The sequence below is a fragment of the Marmota monax genome, unplaced genomic scaffold, assembly GCF_021218885.2.
Source record: "Marmota monax isolate L192 unplaced genomic scaffold, Marmota_monax_Labrador192_F-V1.1 WCK01_AAM20220418_F8-fsc00203, whole genome shotgun sequence".
Lineage (NCBI taxonomy): Eukaryota > Metazoa > Chordata > Mammalia > Rodentia > Sciuridae > Marmota > Marmota monax.
This window is the reverse complement of record NW_026694787.1, coordinates 1,741,543-1,762,675: the sequence shown is the minus strand read 5'-3', so window position 1 is coordinate 1,762,675 and position 21,133 is coordinate 1,741,543. Positions and strand designations below refer to the sequence as shown.

General features: G+C 42.8%; 1 protein-coding gene across 8 annotated transcripts in view; it reads right to left on the bottom strand.

Moving 5' to 3' along the window:
• Nucleotides 1–21,133, bottom strand: part of Sh3kbp1 (SH3 domain containing kinase binding protein 1) — a 331,424-nt gene that overhangs the window by 243,266 nt on the left and 67,025 nt on the right. Inside the window, exon 1 of one of the 8 annotated variants that reach the window (XM_058573074.1) lies at nucleotides 6,702–6,853. The exons of the other annotated variants lie outside the window; for them this stretch is intronic. Within the exon in view, the coding sequence (XP_058429057.1) occupies nucleotides 6,702–6,752 (51 nt within the window). The 5' untranslated portion in view covers nucleotides 6,753–6,853. Of the gene's footprint in view, nucleotides 1–6,701; nucleotides 6,854–21,133 lie in introns of those variants that run through there. 8 annotated transcript variants of the gene reach the window in all.

Below are 21,133 nucleotides of genomic sequence, written 5' to 3'. Positions count from 1 at the left end.
TAATGCAGCTATCATGTTAGGTCAATGGTTTCTAATGGGGGGCTTTTCGTTGTCACAATCTATGCTACTGCATCTAGTGGGTAGAAAGTAGCACGGGTCAATCTCTATGACACACAAAGATGCTCAGACTGAGAAACGCTGTTTCAGGTGACTCATTAGTCTTCCAGGAACAGCACCCTCCAATGGTTAAGAACATCTGCCAAAGATGCTCCTCTGGCAGAGAGGCAATGCACTACTGACCAGGGAGGCAGAATACCCAAGTTGAATTTGGTTCTGCCCCTCTTCTAGCTGAACAACCTCAGGAAGATGACCATGCCAGGCAGCTGATCTCCCATCCTCCTCTGTAAATTGGGAATCCCACTACTCACCACCCAGAGTACACAAGAAACTTGCACTCAATAATAAAGGAGAAAATGTTTTATAAACAATAAAGTACCATGCACATGTGAATGGCATTATTATCCCAGGATCTGAAATGTCCAGCCTTACCAATGAAAACACTTTCACAGTTTCAATGGATCTTTGTCTAGCATATTCCCACTGCCCTAAATCCCGTTACCTACTTCATATGCCAACTCAGCAGTAATTTTTACTAAATACTGAGACTGAAAACCATAAAGTGTATTTTTAAAATACATTTTCCTTGACCTAAACTGTGAGCCAGCAGAATTTAGTAACTGAATGGCAAAGACCTGAATCAGACTCCTAGGGAAGAACACCACCTCTACTATCTGGGTGACTGTGGAAAGAGACGTGGCTTCTCTGTGCCCCAGTTTTCTCATCTTTATCCAAGCTAGAACATACCTGAAACAGGACATTTGAGAATAAAAGGAGGCACTGCCAATGTTAATGCTAAAACAACAGGTATACACCAGAACTGTCCCCAGACAGAGGACATAAAGTCACCCTAATGAAAAGGATAATAACAGCATCTACCCCACAGGCTTGTTTGTGATGACTAAATCAGATGAAACAGGCAAAGCACACCGTACAATCTTATTAAATGCCAGCTATGATTATAGCTCTTTCTCCCACCTCACTCCCATTCATTCAGCAAATCCTTAGTGCCCAGGCACAACTCTGGGTGCAGATAAAATAACAGTAAGTCACATACACCCACTCCCTATCCACAGCAGTGTTCCTCCTCTTGTTTCAGAGTGTGTGTTCCATTTCTAAGACAGAAGGGGGTGGTTTACAAATGACGGAACCCAGAAGCACTTTATCACTGAGATACATCCCTAGCCCTTTATATTTTTAATTTTGAAACAATGTCTCGCTAAGTTGATGAGGCTGGCCTCAAACTTGGCGATCCTCCTGCTTCAGACTTCCAATGGGATTACAGGAGAATACCACCACACCTGGCTATTTCAAGACTTTTCTTAAATCTAACATAGTCATGACTTGTTCAGAATTAAACACAAACTTTCAAGCCAGCATTAGAAGTCAAGAACACCCACCTAGGAAAGTCATACTGAACATGTAACAGTTAAAAGTCCCCTTTACAAAAATGAACAATGAATTAGAGCTTATCTAACCAACAAAGTTTTCACAGTTTCAATGGATCTTTGTCAAAGATCAAAAACACACAGGATTTATTATTATCCCAAAGTCCCTGATTCAGGAAGGCTATTTCGGCTAGACTAAAAGTTAGCTATGCATAATAACTCTCACAGAGGGCACCAATTAATAAAAGTTTATAACTTAGCAGTCAAGCTTTAAAAACACATTATAGTATTAGCTTTTATTTCTACATGCATTGTATTAAAATGAATTATGTACATGTGTCCACCAAGATCCCCTTATAGAACCCTACGTTATGAAAGCAAAGTTAATCTGGCTTGCATTTATATTGAGATGCATGTATACCTTTACCAAGAAATAAGCAGTTTAATTTAGTATACTGAGACAATTTTCTTTAAAAGTCAATACTTATCAGGAGAGATGGGAGTTTCTTATTTTATACAGATGTTCATTAACCTCTAGGGACTTAGGACTCTAATCACAAATCCTTTCTTCCTTCTCCCCAACTCCCCCCTTTAGGCCCACAGTAAAGTTGATCTCAATTACTAGGACCATAAATTCTCACACTCAGATATTTCCACATTCAACTGTGGAGCCTTGCCCTCTCCTCCTTACTCAAATTTTACCAAGGAGGAGAGAGCAAGGCCCCACAGTTGAGAGGGGCTAAGACAGGCTAAGACAAGAGGATCGCGAGTTCAAAGCCAGCCTTGAGCCAGGCTCAGTGGCATATGATTGTAATCCCAACAGCTTGGGAAGCTGAAACAGAAGGATCGTGGGTTCAAAGCCAGCCTCAGCAAAATCAGGCACATCCTCAGTCGACCCTCCTTTTGTGTCAATTTCTTTTTTTCTTTCTCTTTTTTTTTTTTCCCGGGGGAGGGTGTGACTCTCTTTTTTTTTCGGGGAGGTGGTAGCTGAGGATTGAACCTGAGGTACTCCACCTCAAGAGCTACATCCCTAGTTTTTGTTGTTGTTGTTGTGTTTGTTTTTGAGACAGGGTCTCACAAAGTTGTCTGGGCTGGCCTCAAACTTGTGATCCTCCTACCTAGCCTCGCCAGTAGCTGGGATTACAGGTGTGTACCACTGCACCCAGCTGTACTAATTTCTGATGACCATTAACGAAGATATATGCCATTTCTTCTGTAGTTTTGAGAGCTAAAATTCTAGCCAAGCCCCGTCACTAGAAACAAAATATGAATCTCCACAAAGAGAGGGTATGTCAAGTAAATTGTATATGCATAATTCAGAACAAATTCAGGGACTCTCCAGTTCTATTCTCCATACCTCTGTCTTTATTCAAGAAGTTGAAAGCAGTGATGTGTGTTTTGATCTGGTTCTGGCTACACAGACATGCTCAATGTGTGAAACTTCAACAAGCTGTACTATTATGTGCATTTTATGTATTCATGTTCTAGTGCCATAAAAAAACTTTAAAGTTGATTAATCCATTTAAGCCTAGATAAAATAAGCATAATTTACACATTACCTATGGTAGTGTTTTACAAACTGTTTTCAAACTGGGAGGTGACTAGTCAGCAGACCACATAATCATTTTAGAAGGTCCTGACAAGGTTTTTTTTTTTTTTTTTTTTAATGGAATGGAGAATACAAAAGGGTATTACATACACAGAAGGCAACCTCAGGAAACTTTGCCTAAGAAAAACTCAGTACATCAACAAAAATTTGATTTGAACGCTATAGAGACGTGGGTTCTAACCCTGACTGATAACAACCTACAGACCGCCCAGTGTGGTGGTGCATACCTGTAATCCTAGTTGCTGGGTGGGGGCTGAAGCAGGAGGAGCATGAGTTCAAAACCAGCCTCAGCAACTTAGTGAGGCCCTAAGCAACTTAGCAATACCATGTCTCAAAATAAAAATTACAAAATTCTGGGTATGTGGCTCAATGGTTGCATGCCCCTGGGTTCAATGCCTGGTAGCAAAAAAAAAAAAAAAAAAAAAAAAAACTATGTACCTAGCCAGGCACGCCTGTAATCCCAGCAGCTCGGGAGGCTGAGGCAGAAGGATAGGGCATTTAACGCCAACCTCAGCAAAAGTAAGGTGCTGAGCAACTCAGTGAGACCCTGTTTGTAAATAAAAAATATAAAACAGAGCTAGGGATGTGGCTCAGTGGTCAAGTGTCCCTGAGTTCAAGTCCCAGTACCAAAAAAAAAAAAAAACTATGTATGTACCTGGGAGCAAGTCACCCAATCTTCATAAGCCTCTATTCATCTCTAAAGTGGGAGTAACATTATCTACTCCCCAGAATTGGCATAAGGTCTCAGTGAAGTTGTGAACTGTCCACCACAAAGCACTGTTGAGACAATGTCTCCAGCCCTGCCCCCCTTTATATGGTGCCCTGGGCTAGGTTCTTTACCAGAGGAAAGGAAAAATTCAAGCAAATATACAGAGAAAGACACTGCCAAGGCTGAGCCCCCATCACATGACTTGGTTGAAGTCCCAGGGAGAACAAACCACTAACATTTGAGAGCAGCCAACAGGGCAGGGGAAAGCTTCGTCCCAGCACGCTTGGTGATAAATCATCCAACTTTGGATTCCAACCACAGGGAAAACCACTTTCCAAGATAATAGGGTTTTTCCCATTATTCTTGGCAAGGAGGTGAAGAAAGGCAGAAGGGGAAGAAGGCCTCAGTAAAGAAATAGAGCGTTTGTTTTACACAAATCGCTTTGCAGACAGGTGGTTTTCATTTTGAGAACAAAAAAAAAAATGATGCTTAAAACAGTTCGAGGGTAACTGGATAGCAGCCAGCAACTTGCCAAGACAGGGAAACAGAGTCCTGGGGTCTGGAGTGCTCCCAAAGTGTCCAAGCAGTGATAGATGCAGACTAGGAATGAGGAGAGACTGACTAGAAAGAAAGGATTATCAACAAATATTTGTTGAGCATCTACTGTGCATCTAGAACTGAGTGAGGGGTTGGGGATACAGTGAGAGTAACAGACAAGGCCCCTGCCCTTCCAGAGTGGCATTTCTAGTGGGGGAGATGATGAGTCAATCCATGAGTCAACAAAATATTTATAGGCTGTGATAGGAGTATTCAGTTAGAAATGAGTATGGTGATGTGATGAGAAGGGAAAAAGGAAACATAACATGGAGGAAGTCCCTTTAGATAAGATGACCCAGGGGGGCTTCTCAGAATAACACTTGACAGAAAAGAAAGAACCAGCCACAGCAAGCACCAAGGAAAAGGGCATTCCTGGCAGAAAGAAGTACCAGTGCCTGGCCCAAAGGCAGGAGGGGACAGAGTGAGGGCTGGGGAGGGCAGGAAGTCGCTTTGGTGGTAGGTAATGTCCAAGGAGGAAGGTGACGCTGATGAGGCTGAAAAGGCAGGCAGAAGCCAAACCATACCAGCCCAGCCGACTGTGGGAAAGGACTTGAATTTCAACAAAGAGCAACAGAGAACTGCTGAGGGTTGGCTCGCTGTGATACACTGCTTTGCTGCTGGAGAAGATAAAAGGAACTCTTAAATTATTATACACAAACCAAGTGTCCAGGTGATAGGATTTCTCCAAAATCAAAGATGAAAAATAGCACTGGCGGAGCTCTCTGATACACAAGTATTGAGGAGGCATGGCAGCTAAAGGCAAACAACTTTAGCTTAAATATGAGATGGAATACAAGGAATTCAGTGGGGGAAAGGGATGGGAGAACTTGTGACTGGCAAGGGAATACTATTATTAGCAATTAACTGACAGTTAGCGAATATAAGGCACACAGTAAAGTTAATTAACAAGGCAGGTTCCAGAAAGTGCCGTGTGTGTGTGTGTGCGTGTGTGCACACGCACACACGCACACACACACACCAGTGGAAAGGCAACTGGGATTTGATCCATGTATCTGGCATTTGCCTGAATTCAAAAATGGGGTAACTGAAATGACCTGATGTGACGGCGCCCTGCATGTTACTTCTGAATCAGAAACCAGATCAGCTGCTGAGCAGTTTGCATCAATGTTTATCTTTGCCTTTTTTCTCCCTCTCAGAAGTTGAATATGGGTGTTCATAACTCGGAAACTCAATGCTGAATGGGAAATGGCTCTTCTGAATTATCACTCTCCCTCAAGAGCCCTGATTCAGGGCCCCAGGCCTCAGCATCTTTAACTCAAATATATCTGTCAGAAATAAGCATGACCTGCTCATAACTTTTCCTCCCTTTTCAAATTTTGTGGGAGTATCATCTGGCATAACTAAAAGAAGAACCTCGGGCTATGTGCTTAAGCAAGGCCAACTGGCAGACCCCAAGATCAAATCTGATACAAACCAAGAGAACTTGGCACCCTCAGAGGCCATCATGAAACAAGCTGGATCAAATACCCTGGGTGGCTTCTCACGGAACCCAACACACTGTTGAGGTTCCAGGACAGTGAACCAGGGAAGGAAGAGTAGAGACAAGTCAGGCACTTGAGTGCCAGGTGCTTTCACATTCGTTTTCAAGTATCTAGCAGCTTAGGCAAGGCTGTGATGGAGATTTTCAGATAGAAAAAGAAGACTTGGAGGGATTTTTGTTAGTGGTCCAAGGCTATACAACTAGCTGAGTAGGGATTTGTGCCTGACCTGATACCTTGATTGGCATCTAGCAACAATACAGGGCTCTTGACAGACCCCAAGCTGACTCTCTATCCAGTCTCCCACCTCAGTCTTACCTCCTCCCCCTTTATTTCTTCCCATCACAGGAAAGTTGGCTTCCACACCTGGCTTCACCCCAGACTCTCAAATCCACCAGCTGCCTCAGAATTGTTACCTGCTCCCAACCCCGATAGGGATCCCTGGCTGCCGAAATGGTCACCTGCCAAAAGTTTGGCTGGATCGAGCTGTCTGTGTGCAATGTCCCTGGGAGAAAACTCATCTGGCTGCAGATAGCAGCAAGAGAAAGGAAGAGAACAAACCAGATGACGGACTGCTCAAACTCTTGAGAAGTGCCCCTACCAAAAGGGACTCAACCAAGGAAGCCAGAGGGTGGCTTGGGAAAAGAAATTCCCTTTTGCCACAAGCAAGAAAACTAAGACCTGGGTTCAAGTGTAAAATGATGTCAGTCAGCATCTTGGAAGAACTGAACTAGGACCAAATTCCCCATCACATCTCCCTCCTGGCCTATAAGGGAGTCAGGCAACAGGGTACAAAAGATGTAGACATAACAATAATCAAAACAGATGTATGGCCTACTTACACTCTCAGACAAGTCTGCGGCACTCAGGGCTTTGGCTGCTGAAACCTCCATGCTGTGGAGTACGAAATGGTGATTTCTGGCTCACTGTCTGAACTCTGGGCAGAAGTGAGTTCTGCGCTCTCCGAGAACTGCAAGCCTCTCTGATTCACTTGGCAGCAGAATTATTCTAAGCATCCTGTCCCGTACCCAACCCGCCTGCCCCTCCCACTACACATTCACACTGGTGGGTTTTTTTTTTTTAATCCTTTGCCCTTGTGCCTGTCACAAATCAAGTGAAACTCATTTTTCAAAATTAATCCAATCTCTGGCACTTGAGAGAGTAGAACCTTTCTGACCAAAAAGGAGGAAGAGCCACTTAATTAGGAAGAAGTTATAATTAACATCAGAGAGAAGAGAGTTGGAGAACCGCAGAGTCTGCAGTAACAGCAAAATGGAGATTATTTGAGACAGCTGAGACACTCCACCCAGGCCTCCAGAAGGAGACAGGCACGGGAAACAAAGGGCATATGGTGTTTGCTTTCTTCAACATCCGTTCTCACCATTAAGAGCTGCAGCAGCAAACGCTCATTACTTACATGTGGACAAACCTCGCCCTGAAATAGACTCTGAAATATAGCTCATGAGCAAATAAATTACTTTGCAACAGAGGACTACCTTGATTTTTTTATTACATGTAAAGCAGAATTTAATAAAGCCCTAATAACTGGCAGAATGTCTATTTGGCTCTATGAAGCGTGAACTACACTTGAAAGAAAGTCAAATTTGTTAATTTCAAGATCAGATCATAACTGGAATACTGACATATTCAAAGCAGAATTTTTTTTCCCAAAGAGAGATTCCTCAGGAAATAACTTAATAACTAGACACCAGTGATTTTCTACTATTTACTATTAATGTATTTCATTCAAATATTTCTATCCTAAAGCAAATAAGTTTTTCTAATGTGACTTTATTTCCTACATGTGTCAATGATAACACCACCCCCAAAAGACCCACACTATTAAACTGTCCAAAGATAAACTTCAGCGTAGCATCTGACCATTATGAGAAATTCCTGAATTGGTGAAATTTATATTGAGTTGGCTTTAAAAATGCTCATATACAACTGTTTTGGGGGGCTGGGGATGTGGCTCAAGCGGTAGGGTGCTTGCCTGGCATGCGCGCAGTGCTGGGTTTGATTCTCAGCACCACATACAAATAAAAGATGTGTGTCCACCGAAAACTGAAAAATAAATATTAAAAAATTCTCTCTCTCTCTCTCTCTCTCTCTCTCTCTCAAAAAAAAAACTGTTTTTACTCTTAACACTGCTGAGATCACTGATCACGCCCACTACTACCCAGCCAGGATGAACTGGGACTGGGGTCTACCTGCCCATAGGTAATAAGTTCAAAGCCAGAGGATCCCCTTGCTTGTGTTTGACATAAAAGGCCCCCAAATAAAGGGAAATGAGATTCACACGATCCAATAACCTTCGGTGAACACTGTGGGCTGCCTACCCAGCAAAGCCAGCTCCCTTCCTTCTTCCCTAGCAGAACCTACTATTGGTTACAGGTGCTCACCATTCCTTAGTGGAGCCCATTCCCAGCTCCAGGAGGGCAGCCTAACGAATTCTAAGCTAATAACCGGTTTTAGGTGGACAACAGGAAGTAAATTCAACCAATTAGCCTGTAGGAAAGGACTGCTCCTCCAGACAAGCTGTGAACAAGAACAAAAGGGTCCTACTGCCAATGGCTGTCATCCCACAACCATCTGACAACCAAGGGAAGACAGTCCTTGGGTGAAGTTACTACCAGAAGGTCGCTGTGAAAGAGAAGGGACAAGAAAGGGGGTTTCTGATGTCACACTGAACGGCTCATCTCACTACCCTACCTCTAGCCTCCCAATTATGTGAGAAAACAAACCTGTGTTTAAGACCATCCCAGACAGGTTTCTGTTATGTGCTGTCTAAAGTATGCTGACAGGGATGGGCTCAGCAATAGCTGGGGAGTCAAGAGGAAAAGTCTGTGATTTGGCAAAGAGACTCCTTAAAGTAAATAACAGACTCATGGAAAACATTCCTCTTGATGTTAAAGAAAAAGGAGAAATTACAAAGAAGAGTGGTTGCTTAGGGCTAGGCATGGTAGTGGCTACAAATGGGTACAAGGTACCTTTTGAGGGTGATGGAAATGTTTGAGAATTAGAGTCTCATGATGGTTACACAACTTTATGAGTATACTAAGAACCAGTGAATGGGACACTTTGGGTGAATTTTATGGTAGATCTCATGAAACAACTTTTAAAAAGCTGTGGGCAGGGGGCTGGTGCTGCAGCTCAGTGGCAAAGGTCTTGCCTAGCATGCATGAGGCACTTGGTTTGATCCTTAGCACCACATAAAAATTAAAAAAAAATAATAAAACAAAGGCATTCTGTCCATCTACAACTACCAAAAGAATTTTTTTAAAAACCTGTGGGGAATCTGGACATGGTGGCACATGCCTATAATCCCAGCAGCTCGGGAGGCTGAGCAGGAGGATCCCAAACTCAAAGTCACCCTCAGCAACTTACTGAGGCCCTAAGTAACTTATCAAGACCCTGTCTCAAAATTTTAAAAAAGTGGGGGGCTGGAGATGTGGCTTGGTGTTTAAGTACCCCTAGGTTCAATCCCTGGTGCCTCCCTGTCCCGCCAAAAAAAAAAAAAAAAAAAAAAGCAGTATGGATACAGATGCTCATTCAGGAGAGGTCACATGTTGGAGGAACTTTTCCTCCATGACCATCTTATGTTACACCCCCCCACACACACACACACTTAAATACTTCTTCCAGTAGTTGTCCATTATCCCTAGAGTTCCAGTTCCTTGGGAGCAGTTGCAAGATCTCTAACATCCTGGCTGGGCTTTGCCCCACTTCCCATTTTACTCCCTGGCAAGGCTGATTTCCAGATGTGCATCAAATTTCTCCTGCCCCTCCAAGCCTCTGCTCACAATGCACTCAGTAGTAGCTCTTGCATTCCATCCTCTTTACTGGATTAAATTTCTTCTCACCTGCCCTAGACTCTTAGGTCCCCTCCCTTTATGCACCCTTACCATACCAGATCCACAAAATATGTGGATAATATCAGATTCAAAAAGTATGTTTCCAGCTGTCCCTCCTCCAGGGTCCCCCCGCCCCAAGACCTAAAAGAGCACTGAGACATAGTAGATGCTCCAGACATGCCCACTGGACCTCTCTGATCTTTCTCTTTCAGGGAAGGCATCCATTTTTCCTGTGCATCATTTGTGTCATGGAGGTGGGAGGTGTAAGAGCCAGAGGTATGTTCCAGATGTCCTTGTTCTTGCTGCCCTACAGCGACTGCAGGATCAGCAGGGGACACTGCATTCTCCCAGATTCCATAATGTGTAAACTGGACCCTAGCAGAGACTCCTCATGCTGCTCACACTTACAGCTTCTGCTTCTCAGCTTGGACCCTCCCAGGGACGGAAATTCCTAGGAACAAAGTACAACGTAGCTCTCGCCATGTCTCAGAGAGGGAGAAGGAGTAGCCAACATTTTCCCTCAGTATGTTTTTTTTCATCCTTACACAATGTAAGGAGCTAGAGTAAGGAAAGGCACAGATGCAATCATGGGAAACACTTGGTTTAGAAGAAGGTCACCATAGCTGGAGGGAGATGCCAAACCTGGAAAGATCAGGCCCCACCTGGTGTCTAGACCTCAGGAAAAGAGTAACAGTGAGGTTTAGGAAATCCTAAAGAGCCAATTGCAGGGGAGTCTCTGCGATCAAAAAAGAAAAAGTCTACTGTGAAAGGGACTACCCCACAGGGAACCTAGCTTCACCACAACAGATGCAGCCCCAGGGCCTCCTTTCCAGTTGTCCCGACCCTCCACACACCACTAGAATGAAACCCCAAACGTGGGAGCAAAGAAAGAGCTGAAATGACACTTTCCTCGCAAGCATCATTCCAACTCCTACCTCATAATCATGACTTTTCCATATTCGGGCCCCAGCTTCTCTGGACGTGCTCCGTGAGCCTTCTCAGACATTATCTAATGCTAGGCAGGCCAGCAAGCTAACCATTAAGTACTTTTTCTCCACGCTCCCTGATTTAAGCTAGTTTGGACACAATCACAAAAGCTCCACAATTCCCCTCCAAGGAGGGGTGGCTGGTGAGGTTTCTCAGAGAGTTTAGGTCAAAAAAGAAGCTCCTAAAATGTCAGAAAGTTTGTTTTTAAACATCTTAATCTGATTTCTACTGGGAAGTTCGCTAAAGCTGCCATTACTCCACCAATAAACAAAGCAGGCAGCTTGATCTCTAAATCACTTCAGTTGCTTTTAATTTTTTCCCAAACACCTAAGAGACTCACCCCCAGAGTCTCTAATTCAATGGATCTGGTGTGGCCCTGGGAATTGTTTAAACCCCTCCTGGAGATTCCAGTGCTCCACATAGCCTGAGGTGGAGGGTGGGATTTGGAACATCAGAGATCCTTGCTACTAAAAGTAGCACCCGCTAGGAGCTTCTTAGAATGGCAGGCAGCTTCCCTGTACTCAGCCACTGCCAGCCCAGCCCTCCCTCCACTCCATCCCAATCTGCATCCTGAGGAGGGGCCACATTACAGTTTGGGAAGCAAGGTCCACAACCACCATCTGGCTTCGGAATCTAGGTTCTTTGTTTCTACTTCACAATTGGGAGGGTACCATCAAAAGGCACACTGTGAAATGTTTTCTGAGGGTTTTTTTTTTTATAACTTCTGATTTGTTTCTTTGTTCCAGGTGCTGGGGATGGAACCCAGGGCCTCAAACATGCTAGGCAGGGGCTCTACCACTGAGCTCCACTCCCAGCACCCTGGATCTTATCCATGAAAAAAAGCGCCATCCTGCTCCCTAGTTCCCCGCCCTCCCAGAAAATATGACTTGTCAGGATAAATGTAAAGGGAGTCAAAAAGTAGACATGGCCTGTTTTTTAAATTAAAGCAATACATTTTTCCATTCGTGCTGGCAGCATCGACCCTTGGATTCCTGCGCATGTTTCAAGTCATCAGTCACATTCAAGTCCTAGAGAGTCAAAGCAGCAGAACCTGCACATTTTTTTTAGTATTAAGGAGCTTTACGTGGAACCAAGGCATGCCAGGATAAATACTTCTTGGAACTAATGAGAACTACTAATTGCATCCATTTGTAAAAATCAATATACTCAAAGAAACTTTTTAAAAATTCATATGCTTATTTGCCTTCTTCAAATAACATCATAAGGTATTCCACAGGAAGTCATGGTTTCAATTGAGACGTGGCTGCATATTGAAAAAAAAAAAGAAAAACTCACAGAATCCTATCAGCCCAGCCAAGATTCCCAGCAGGGTCTCAGAACCTGGCAGATTTGGCCCCCCTCCTGCTAATTAATTACCATCTGGTTTGGTTTGTTTTTTTTAACATAGCGGAGGCCACCCAGACAATGCTGTACCATAGTACAATTAGGGGTGAGAGAGCACAGACTGTGGAGTTAAACCACCCACAGGCTCAAATCCAGTTCTGGCATTGACAATCTGTGTTCCTCTGAGCAAGTTACTTAACTTCTCTGGCCACGGGGAGCACTATATAAAGGTTCACTGTTTTTCTTGCCTAGTATATAATCTCATGAGTGGTACAGATAACAGAACTCTGCACACAATGGTACTCAATTATTACTGCTGGTTAGAGAACACTCCACCCAGATTGTATCTTCTTCAGGCTTTTGGTGTATCAACAAAGGTATTTGGAAATTTTTTTCTTACTTTTTGATGGTGCTGGGGATCAAAGTCAGGGCCTCACACATGCTAAGCATGTGAGCTACACCCTGGCCTATAATCATCCTTTCCATCCAATGGAATAGTCTCCCTCTCCAATGATATCCTTAATATGGTTATTTATATTATGCCTCATTTCTTCTTTCTTTCTTTTTTTTTTTTTTTCTTAGTGCCAGGGATTGAACTCAAGGGCACTAAACCACTGAGCCACATCCCCAGCCCTTTTTATTTTTTATTTTGAGACAAGGTCTCACTGAGTTGCTTAGCGCCTTACTTTTGCTGAGGCTGACTTTGAACTCACAATCCTCCTGCCTCAGTCTCCCAAGTCACTGGGATTACAGGCATAAACCACTGCACCCAGCCTCATTTCTTCTTAAACCATAAGCATTAAAACTATATAAAAAAAAAGAATGAAAAACATTTGAGTGGGTTCAAAATACAGTCTACTAAACAGTAGACCAGTACCAATTACTTAACAGTTACTGAGATCACAAAAACTGATTTCCAGAATGTTCTGAGTAGGGAAGTGCCAGACAACATTGCTATCACAGCAATCATATTATATAGTAACATTCATAGTAGGAAGACAGCAAAGGGAATTGGGATGTTGCAACTATTTAAACTACCCATTTTCACCTCATGACAAATGAACAAGTGCTACATCACTCAACGTGTATTTATTAAATCCATTTCCCTAGGCAGTTTCACCAGCTAATGCTTTAACATAAGCTGAGTTACCATAAAAATTTAACAACTACATTCAGTTTCCAGTTTTCTTCCTAAGATCTATGTGGAGGTCTTGTTTCCCATCTTCTTTGTTACCAAGGCCTTCCAGTTAATTCTCACAGAGCAGTCATGAGAAGTCAGGCTGCCAGCATTCAAATACAAGGATTGACCTATAATAGATTTGCAATCTCCATTAAGTCAGGTAACCTCTTTGGGTTTCAGTTTTCCCATCTGAAATACAGAAATAAAAGCACAGAGTAGTAGTTGAGTTAATGTACATTCTTTACAATCAGAGAGAGAGGGGCAATGCTATTTTGCTGGATGAATGAAGAATCTTCTCATAATTGCAAATTCACGTCTTTTTATCTCCTGCCAGGTCCTGAAGTGGTCACAAATTAGGTATAATAGATTCTCCTTGCCTACCAAAATGGGAGGAGAGAGGGGTAATTCCTCCATGTATTTAAAGAAAGAAAATTATGTAAGCAGGAGAAAACTCACCCACCACTTCCTCTCTGTTAGCCATGACAAAGACACAGTGGCAAGGTTGCTGTCATCAGCAACGTGCACCTAGCACTTGTACCTTCCAAAGCACTAATATTATACTGAGGGGATCCAACCTTGTTCATGCCTCAGGACCTTTGCACTCGCTGTTTTCTACTTGGATGGCTCTTAATAATGGTAGGACCCTCTTCATCATTCACACGTTAGCTCTAACATCACCTCCTCTGATTGATGTTTAGCTGATGACTCCAGCTCAAACAGCCTACACACCCTACCAGCCACTCTATGCTTTTCCCCTACTGTATTTCTCCGTTGCAGGTTTCACTGTCTATAATTATCTTTTCACTCATCTATGGTTATGATTCTCTGTCTTCTGTTACAGGTTTAGCTCTCTCAGATTTCAGACCTTATTAATCCCATTCCAAAAATGGCACCTAAAATGGCACCTGCTACCTAAAAGTACAGTGGACAGAGCTAGGTAATATGTGTGTGTATATTTGCAGCTAGTCCCAATGACTGTTTTGTGTCCTCCGACTGCTTTTACTTGCCTTTTGGCATGCCTTGTAATCCTTGGTTGAAAGTTGGATATTTTCTATAGGGTAGTAGCTACCAAGGCAAATGCACCTTCAGCACAGGCTTATTGTTCCTATGGATATAAGAAACTTCAAATTCCTCTAGTGATTCTTTTTGTCCCCTCTGGGCTTTCCCTTTGTACTGTTCCCCAAAACAAGCCTGTCTCTCTGCTACAATTTATCATTGTTTCTCCCAGAGGCTGTTGGCATGCTTTAGGTAGGGGTTGGTGGGGTTAATTCTCGAATTTTCTAAGCCTCAGTCTCAAGAGTGTGCAATAGGCCTATGTCTTGGGGACAATAGCCTTCACAGGTGTTTCTGCCTCCCCTCCAGGTCTACAGTTGTTGTGCGTCGTCCCCTACCCGCCACCCCCCAGCTGCAGCAGTTACCACTGGTGTTCTCGGTCTACCTCCTGCTTGAGGCCCCGCTCTCTGCAGACTATCTTTTAAGTGAGATGGCGTGGTAGGATGGGGGTAGGTGAGTTGCCTTCACCCAGCTGCAGTGACATTTCACCAGAGCCCTCACGCCATGTCCTTGCCAGGTAAAGTAAGCCTTTTGCTCCTCAAGGGATAGGGTCTAAGTGGATTTCTTAGCAGTTCCTGAGTTAGTATCATGAGCTTTCTCACCAGTCCTCCTTATGAAAGCCAGGTGGGGTTCCTGGAGGAAAAACCTACAAAGGGGTACACTCCCACCCCCCAACTGCTGCCCCAGGAGCTTCATACTCTCAAGCCAGCCCACGCTCACCCCCCAGCAATTTATCACATTTTCTAGCGTCATCTTCCTACCTACTTCTATGGCATCTGGTGACTTCTGCCCCTGTAAGCAAATGCTCAGATCCTGTCTTGTGTCTCAGAAGGAACCTATCTCCCTCCAGATTTTGCAATGGCTGTTCACTCTGCAAACTCCTTTCTCTGTTAATTTCCAGTCTGCCCAGATTTTTTCTTGGAAGCGTGGGAGGTACATGTTTGCAGCCCTCTACATTTCTGAGCTGAAAGCAGAAGTCGACTTATTTATTTTTAAAGGATCAGAAGTATGACAAAACGGTAACATTTGATAAAACTAGGTGGTGGGTTGCTAGATGTGGGTTATAGTCTCATACTCTTCTATATTTTAATAGTCCAGTAACATTTCATATTATAAAATCAAGGTGTAGGTGGCCACAGTGGAAAAGAGTACTATAATATAAATAGACTGAACTATGTATACAACACTTGGATCTTGTTCAATAACTTACAGAGATCACCTGGATTTTCAAAAACAGCCAGCATTTTGGCAATACTTCAGAAACCATTCTGCAAAAACACAAATTGTCCCAATACACCATTAAATTTCAGTTGTCAAAGAAGCAAAAGAAGAAATTAAAATTGAAAGATTAATGGCCTAAAGGAAAACAAATTTATTTAAAAACATGTATGTTTATAAATCAATACATATAAAATATTATGCTGTTCTTTCTTTTGGGGGGGGGTGTACCGGGAATTGAACTCAGGTGCACTCAACCACTGAGTCGCATCCTTAGCCCTATTTTATATTTTACTTAGAGACAGGGTCTCACTGAGTTGCTTAGTGCTTCGCCATTGCTGAGGCTGGCTTTGAACTATCCATCCTTCTGCCTCAGCCTCCTGAGCAGCTGGGATTACAGGCCCGCACCACCATGCCCAGCCTATGCTGTTCTTTAAACTGATATCCAACCATCATTATCAGTATTCATGGAAATTGAAAGTTATAAATGCATGTGCTCTGTAAGATACACCCCAGGTGAAACTGCAATCAGGGCCACCATTTAGACAGCTAGATAACAGACTTCACCCTGCAGAAGAACCATGAATTGTCAACTGTGCCAGATCCCAGACAGCAAGAGATTATGCAACTCCTAGTAGCCAGACGTCTTAAACCTTTGGATTGCTACTCCTCTTACCCACATTCCTGATTTAATATAATCAGTAATCACATGTAAATGAAAGCAGCACCAGCTTGTAAGATCTACCTCATGGAAAGAACTTCCCTTTTTACTTAAATAATTCACTAATTTAGTAACCAAATAAACTGTATACTATTAAAGAGTGAACCAAACTGGGCATAGTGGTACACACCTGTAATCCCAGCCACTTGGGAGACTGAGGCAGGAGGATCGTGAGTTCAAAGCCAGCCTCAGCAAAAGCAAGGCACTAGGCAAATCAGTGAGACCCTGTCTCTAAGTAAAATATAAAATAGGGCTAGGCATATGTGGCTCAGGGTTGAGTGCCCCTGAGTTCAATTCCTAGTACCCCTCCTCCGCAAAAAAAATGAATCATTAAATAACTACAAAATTCTGGATTCATCTGAAGGACTGTATGTTAAATTCAGTTAAATCGGATGAATACTTAGCATGCTTCTTTTAGGTCCATAAGACCATTCTAGCCACTCTGGAAAGAAATGGGTCCATGTGAATCACCTACTCATCTCTGGCAGCATGTCAGACAAGCAAGAGGCTACAGGGCTGAGAGAAACCTGAGTGACTATGAAGTCCAAGAAGTGCAAGGGCCAAGAATGCCCCCAGAGTAGGCTTCATTACACAGAGAGTAACTTTTAATTATTTTATGCTTTAATATTCACTTGTACATTCCTAGCTAAAAGGGAAAAAAAGGACATAGTTTTTAGTAAAGTGAATCCTCTTTTGGCTTTCATTATAATGGATAAAGACAAGCCTAAGTTTGACTGTAATGAGTCTAAAATGAGCTGAATCTACCAATCATGAATCTGTGGCTTTAATTATCCTGTGTGGCTCTGTGAGATGCACCCCAGGTGGAACTGCAATCAGGGTCACCATTTAGACAGCTAGATAATACACTTCACCCTGACAGAGAACCATGGCTTGTCAACTGGGCCATGTTGTTACAAGGGCTGTTTACAAATCAGCTACATCTCTGCATTGCAACAGGCCCGAAATTAGATTTTATATCTAGCTTGAGGGCTGGGGACTTAAAGCTTAAAGTTGGCAGCACCCTAGACTTGATTGTCACCTTAAAATATCTGTTAATGGAACCCATTCAAGTTTTAAAATAAAAGGATGAGTTAAATTGAATAAAAAAAAAAAAAACATCAGAGGCTAAAAAAGGAGAAAGGTATGTGGATTTTTAACCACTACTGACAGCAGAAGCTCACACTATAATTGCCTGGATTATATGCACCAAAGAGATAAGCTGTCATGAGACCTTTTGAACCAAGTAACAGAGCAGTCCCTGGAAGAAATATCAATAAGCACAAAAAATGAACTTTCAACATTTGAAATCACACAAGCCTGACATGCTCCATATAGAAATTTGTTTCAGAGTTCACATTATGTGCCACTAGAGCCTAATGTTGTAATCACCCATTTAATACACAATAGCTGGAACTATTTTAATATGGCAGATTTATTTTTTTAAATGTATATATTTTTAGTTGTAGGTGAACACAATACCTTTATTTTAGTTTTTTTTTTTTAATGTGGCGCTGAGGATCGAACCCAGTGCCTCACACATGCTAGGCAAGCGTTCTACCACTGAGCCACAACCCCAGCCCTGACATATGTATTTTTAATAAGTAGGTTGGCAATTATTCCAATTTCAAGATTGGGGGACTTGGAGGTGTAGCTCAGTGGTAAAATGCTTGCTTAGCACGTACAGGGTCCTAAATTCAATCCTAGCACTGAAAAATAAACAAATTAATTAACTTCTTTTTTAAGTTGGACACAGTGGCACACACCTATAAACCCAGCAACTCAGAAGGCTAAAACAGGAGGATCAAAAATTTGGGGCCAGCCTCAGCAACTTAGTAACACCCTGTTTCAAAAACTCAAAAAACCTGGGCATGTAGTTCAGTGGCAGTGGTAGAGTGCCCCTGAGTTCAATCCCCAGTACCGGAAAGAAAAGAAAAAAAAAAAGATCAGGGGTGGGGAGGCGGGTGAGGTGGGCAGGAAGAGGATAGGGGCATAGCTCAATGGTAGAGAGCTTTCTCAGCATGCACACAGCCTTGTGTTCCATCCCCAGTACTGCAAAAACAAAACAAAAAAAGGCTTAACAACAACAACAACAAAGATTAGGTTGGAAAAAAAAGTTGTGCACACAATCATGATTGGCAGCTGAGAGAAACAGTTGAGGACTGAATTGTACATATAAGCCAGGCTGTTGGACAGCAATTAGAATGATAGCAATAAACCAGATTCCCGTCCTAGTATGCCCATGAAGCTCCTAATATTACAGCATGACTACAAGTTTAGCATGCCCATGAAGCTCCTAATATTACAGCATGACTACAAGTTTAGCAGCTACTAATGTCTATGGTTTCAAACAACTATAACGTATCTTTTGCCCATAATCTGTCCATATTGGTTTTTAATGTTATTTCTTTACTATGAATCATATCTGATCAGAGAGCAAACCCCACCATGCTGCAGACAGTGAAATACTGTCCAAACATGTACAATCCTGCTAAGAATATGCTCACATTTTAACACTTCATCAATCCCAACTATATTTGGTATAAACATACCTTTAAGTGTACATCTAGTACATATTTTAAATATAATTTTAATTTATTTTTTCTTTCATAATATATAAAAAGAATCCCTCTTTGGTTTTCACCTAGCTGATATTAATGATTTGCACTCTCCTTCTCAGGTCTTGACCATGACCTTGTTTTATAGCTAGAAAAGTATTTCCCAAGAGTTGTAGTGCAGCTGCCAGTGGTACAGCTGATTTCAGCACAACCACAACTGGAATCAGATCAGCCCCACAGCCTTCATTGGGACCAGTGAGCTGGGTGGCCTTCTTGGAAGAAAATCTTGGTGTTAAGAGGATATAGTCACCAGGGTGTCCCCACACACTGAGCACAACTCTGGAGCTTTGAGAAAATCAGGGTTCACACGGTTGCTCAGGCTCCGAGTCTCCATATGGGACCACCTGCCTCCAGAAACCCAGGGCAGGATGTGGTTTGGCTCGGACAACTTCTCGGCTTAGAAACTCAGGCAAGCCCATTTTGTTTTGCACCCAGGCTCCCAAACACATAGCATCTCTTTGTGAGAAAAACCTGGTGGTCCCAGAGAAAGTATGTAAATAAATGAAACGTTCATTCCTTCTTGACAAGCAAAATAGGCAGCTAAGAATGAAAACAAGCTGACTTCATGCACCTCTTTCCACAAATAATTAAGATGGTGCACACGCTCGTGTGCCTGTGCGTGTGATGCTACAGTATGTTGTGACTATACATTAAACAGACATTTACATTTTTAGCTTAGCTCTCTTTGCATTTCCCTTAGGATTTTTATCCCATCTTTCTAACACAAACATGATGAAATATATCCCAGAGACTTGGGTGGGTGTGGGGGGACATTATTTCAAATCACCTTGTGATTTAAGAAACTAAAGTGAAACCAAATGTCTCCTAAGCAGCCCTAGAGGCATCCTGCCCAGAAGGCCCCACAAGGATGAACTTGCACCTTTGGCATAGGCCTTGGCTTTCTTTCTAGCTGAGGCCTGCCCTTCCCAGGCAGCAGGGGTGTTAGGGTCTGGCCACTTCTGCCTGTTCTTTTTCCAGCTTTATTGAGGTGTGATTGACAGATAAAACTGTATTTACATAAGGTTATAGTGTTATAGTTTAATATACATTGTGAAATATTTACTACCATCAAGCTAATTAACATATCCACCACCTCATAAAGGTGTGTGTGTGTGTGTGTGTGTGAGTGTTGGGGATTGACTCCCACAGCACTCTACCACTGAGTTAGATCCCCAGCCTTTTTCACTTTTTATTTTGTGGCAAGGTCACCCTAAGTTGCTGAGGCTGGCCTCGAACTTGCCATCCTCCTGCTTCAGTCTCCTGAGCAGTGGGGTTAAGAGTGCACCACCACATCCAGCCAAAGTTTTCTTCTTTGTTGCACAAACACTTGAGTCTATGAAGCAAATTTCAAATGCTATACAATGCATTATTATTAACCAGAGTTCTCATGCTGTGTATCAGGTCCCCAGAACTTACTCATCTTATCTTGTACCCTTTGATCAATATCTCCCCTTTTCTTCTACAGGGCAATCTATGCTCAGCAGCTCCTTGGTGAGCTGGCTGGGGACTGATGGGTAATGCAGACTGAGGCTCTGCCTGCCCCTCATTATCCCCCCCCCAAATCCTTCTGTACTCCTAATTCCATCGCAGCTTCTCCATCTAAGAGTACCCAAACACCAGGAGTTTTTACAGCATCTCAGTGTGGCTTAATATTTATATTAGTAGCTAATATTTGTTGACTGATTCATATACTCCAAATATTATTCTAAGTTGCTCTACATATAGGATCTGACATCATGGGGTGACAGGTAAGAAAAGCAGCCATCCTAGCCTTGTTAGGTGCCTGCTAATAGCCAAGTGCTATGCAAATTTCTTTCTTTTTTTTTTGGTACCAGGGATTGAACCCAGGGGGGCTTAACCACTGAGTCACATCTCCAGTCAGCCCTTTTATTTTTTTATATTTTTGAGACAGGTTCTCACCAAGTTGCTTAGGGCCTTGCTAAGTTGCTGAGGCTGGCTTTGAACTCGTGATCCTCCTGCTTCAGCCTCCCAAGCCACTGGGATTACAGATGTGCACCACCATGCCTGGCTGCTGTGCAAATTTCTATCTCTAGCCTGTACCAGGCCCCTGAACTCCTGACCCACATCCTCAACCCACATTCCAGAGTTCAGCACACACACACACACAAAAAAAAAAAAAAAAAAAAAAAAAAAAAACTGAGAGGTGTCCTTCCCTCCTCCCTCTCTTGCCACACATCCAGTCTTAGCAGCAAATCCTTTTGGCTCTACTTTCAGAAATATCCAGAATCTGACCACTTCTCACTGTTCCCACTGCCATTTCCTGGTTTCCCTAGATTCCTGC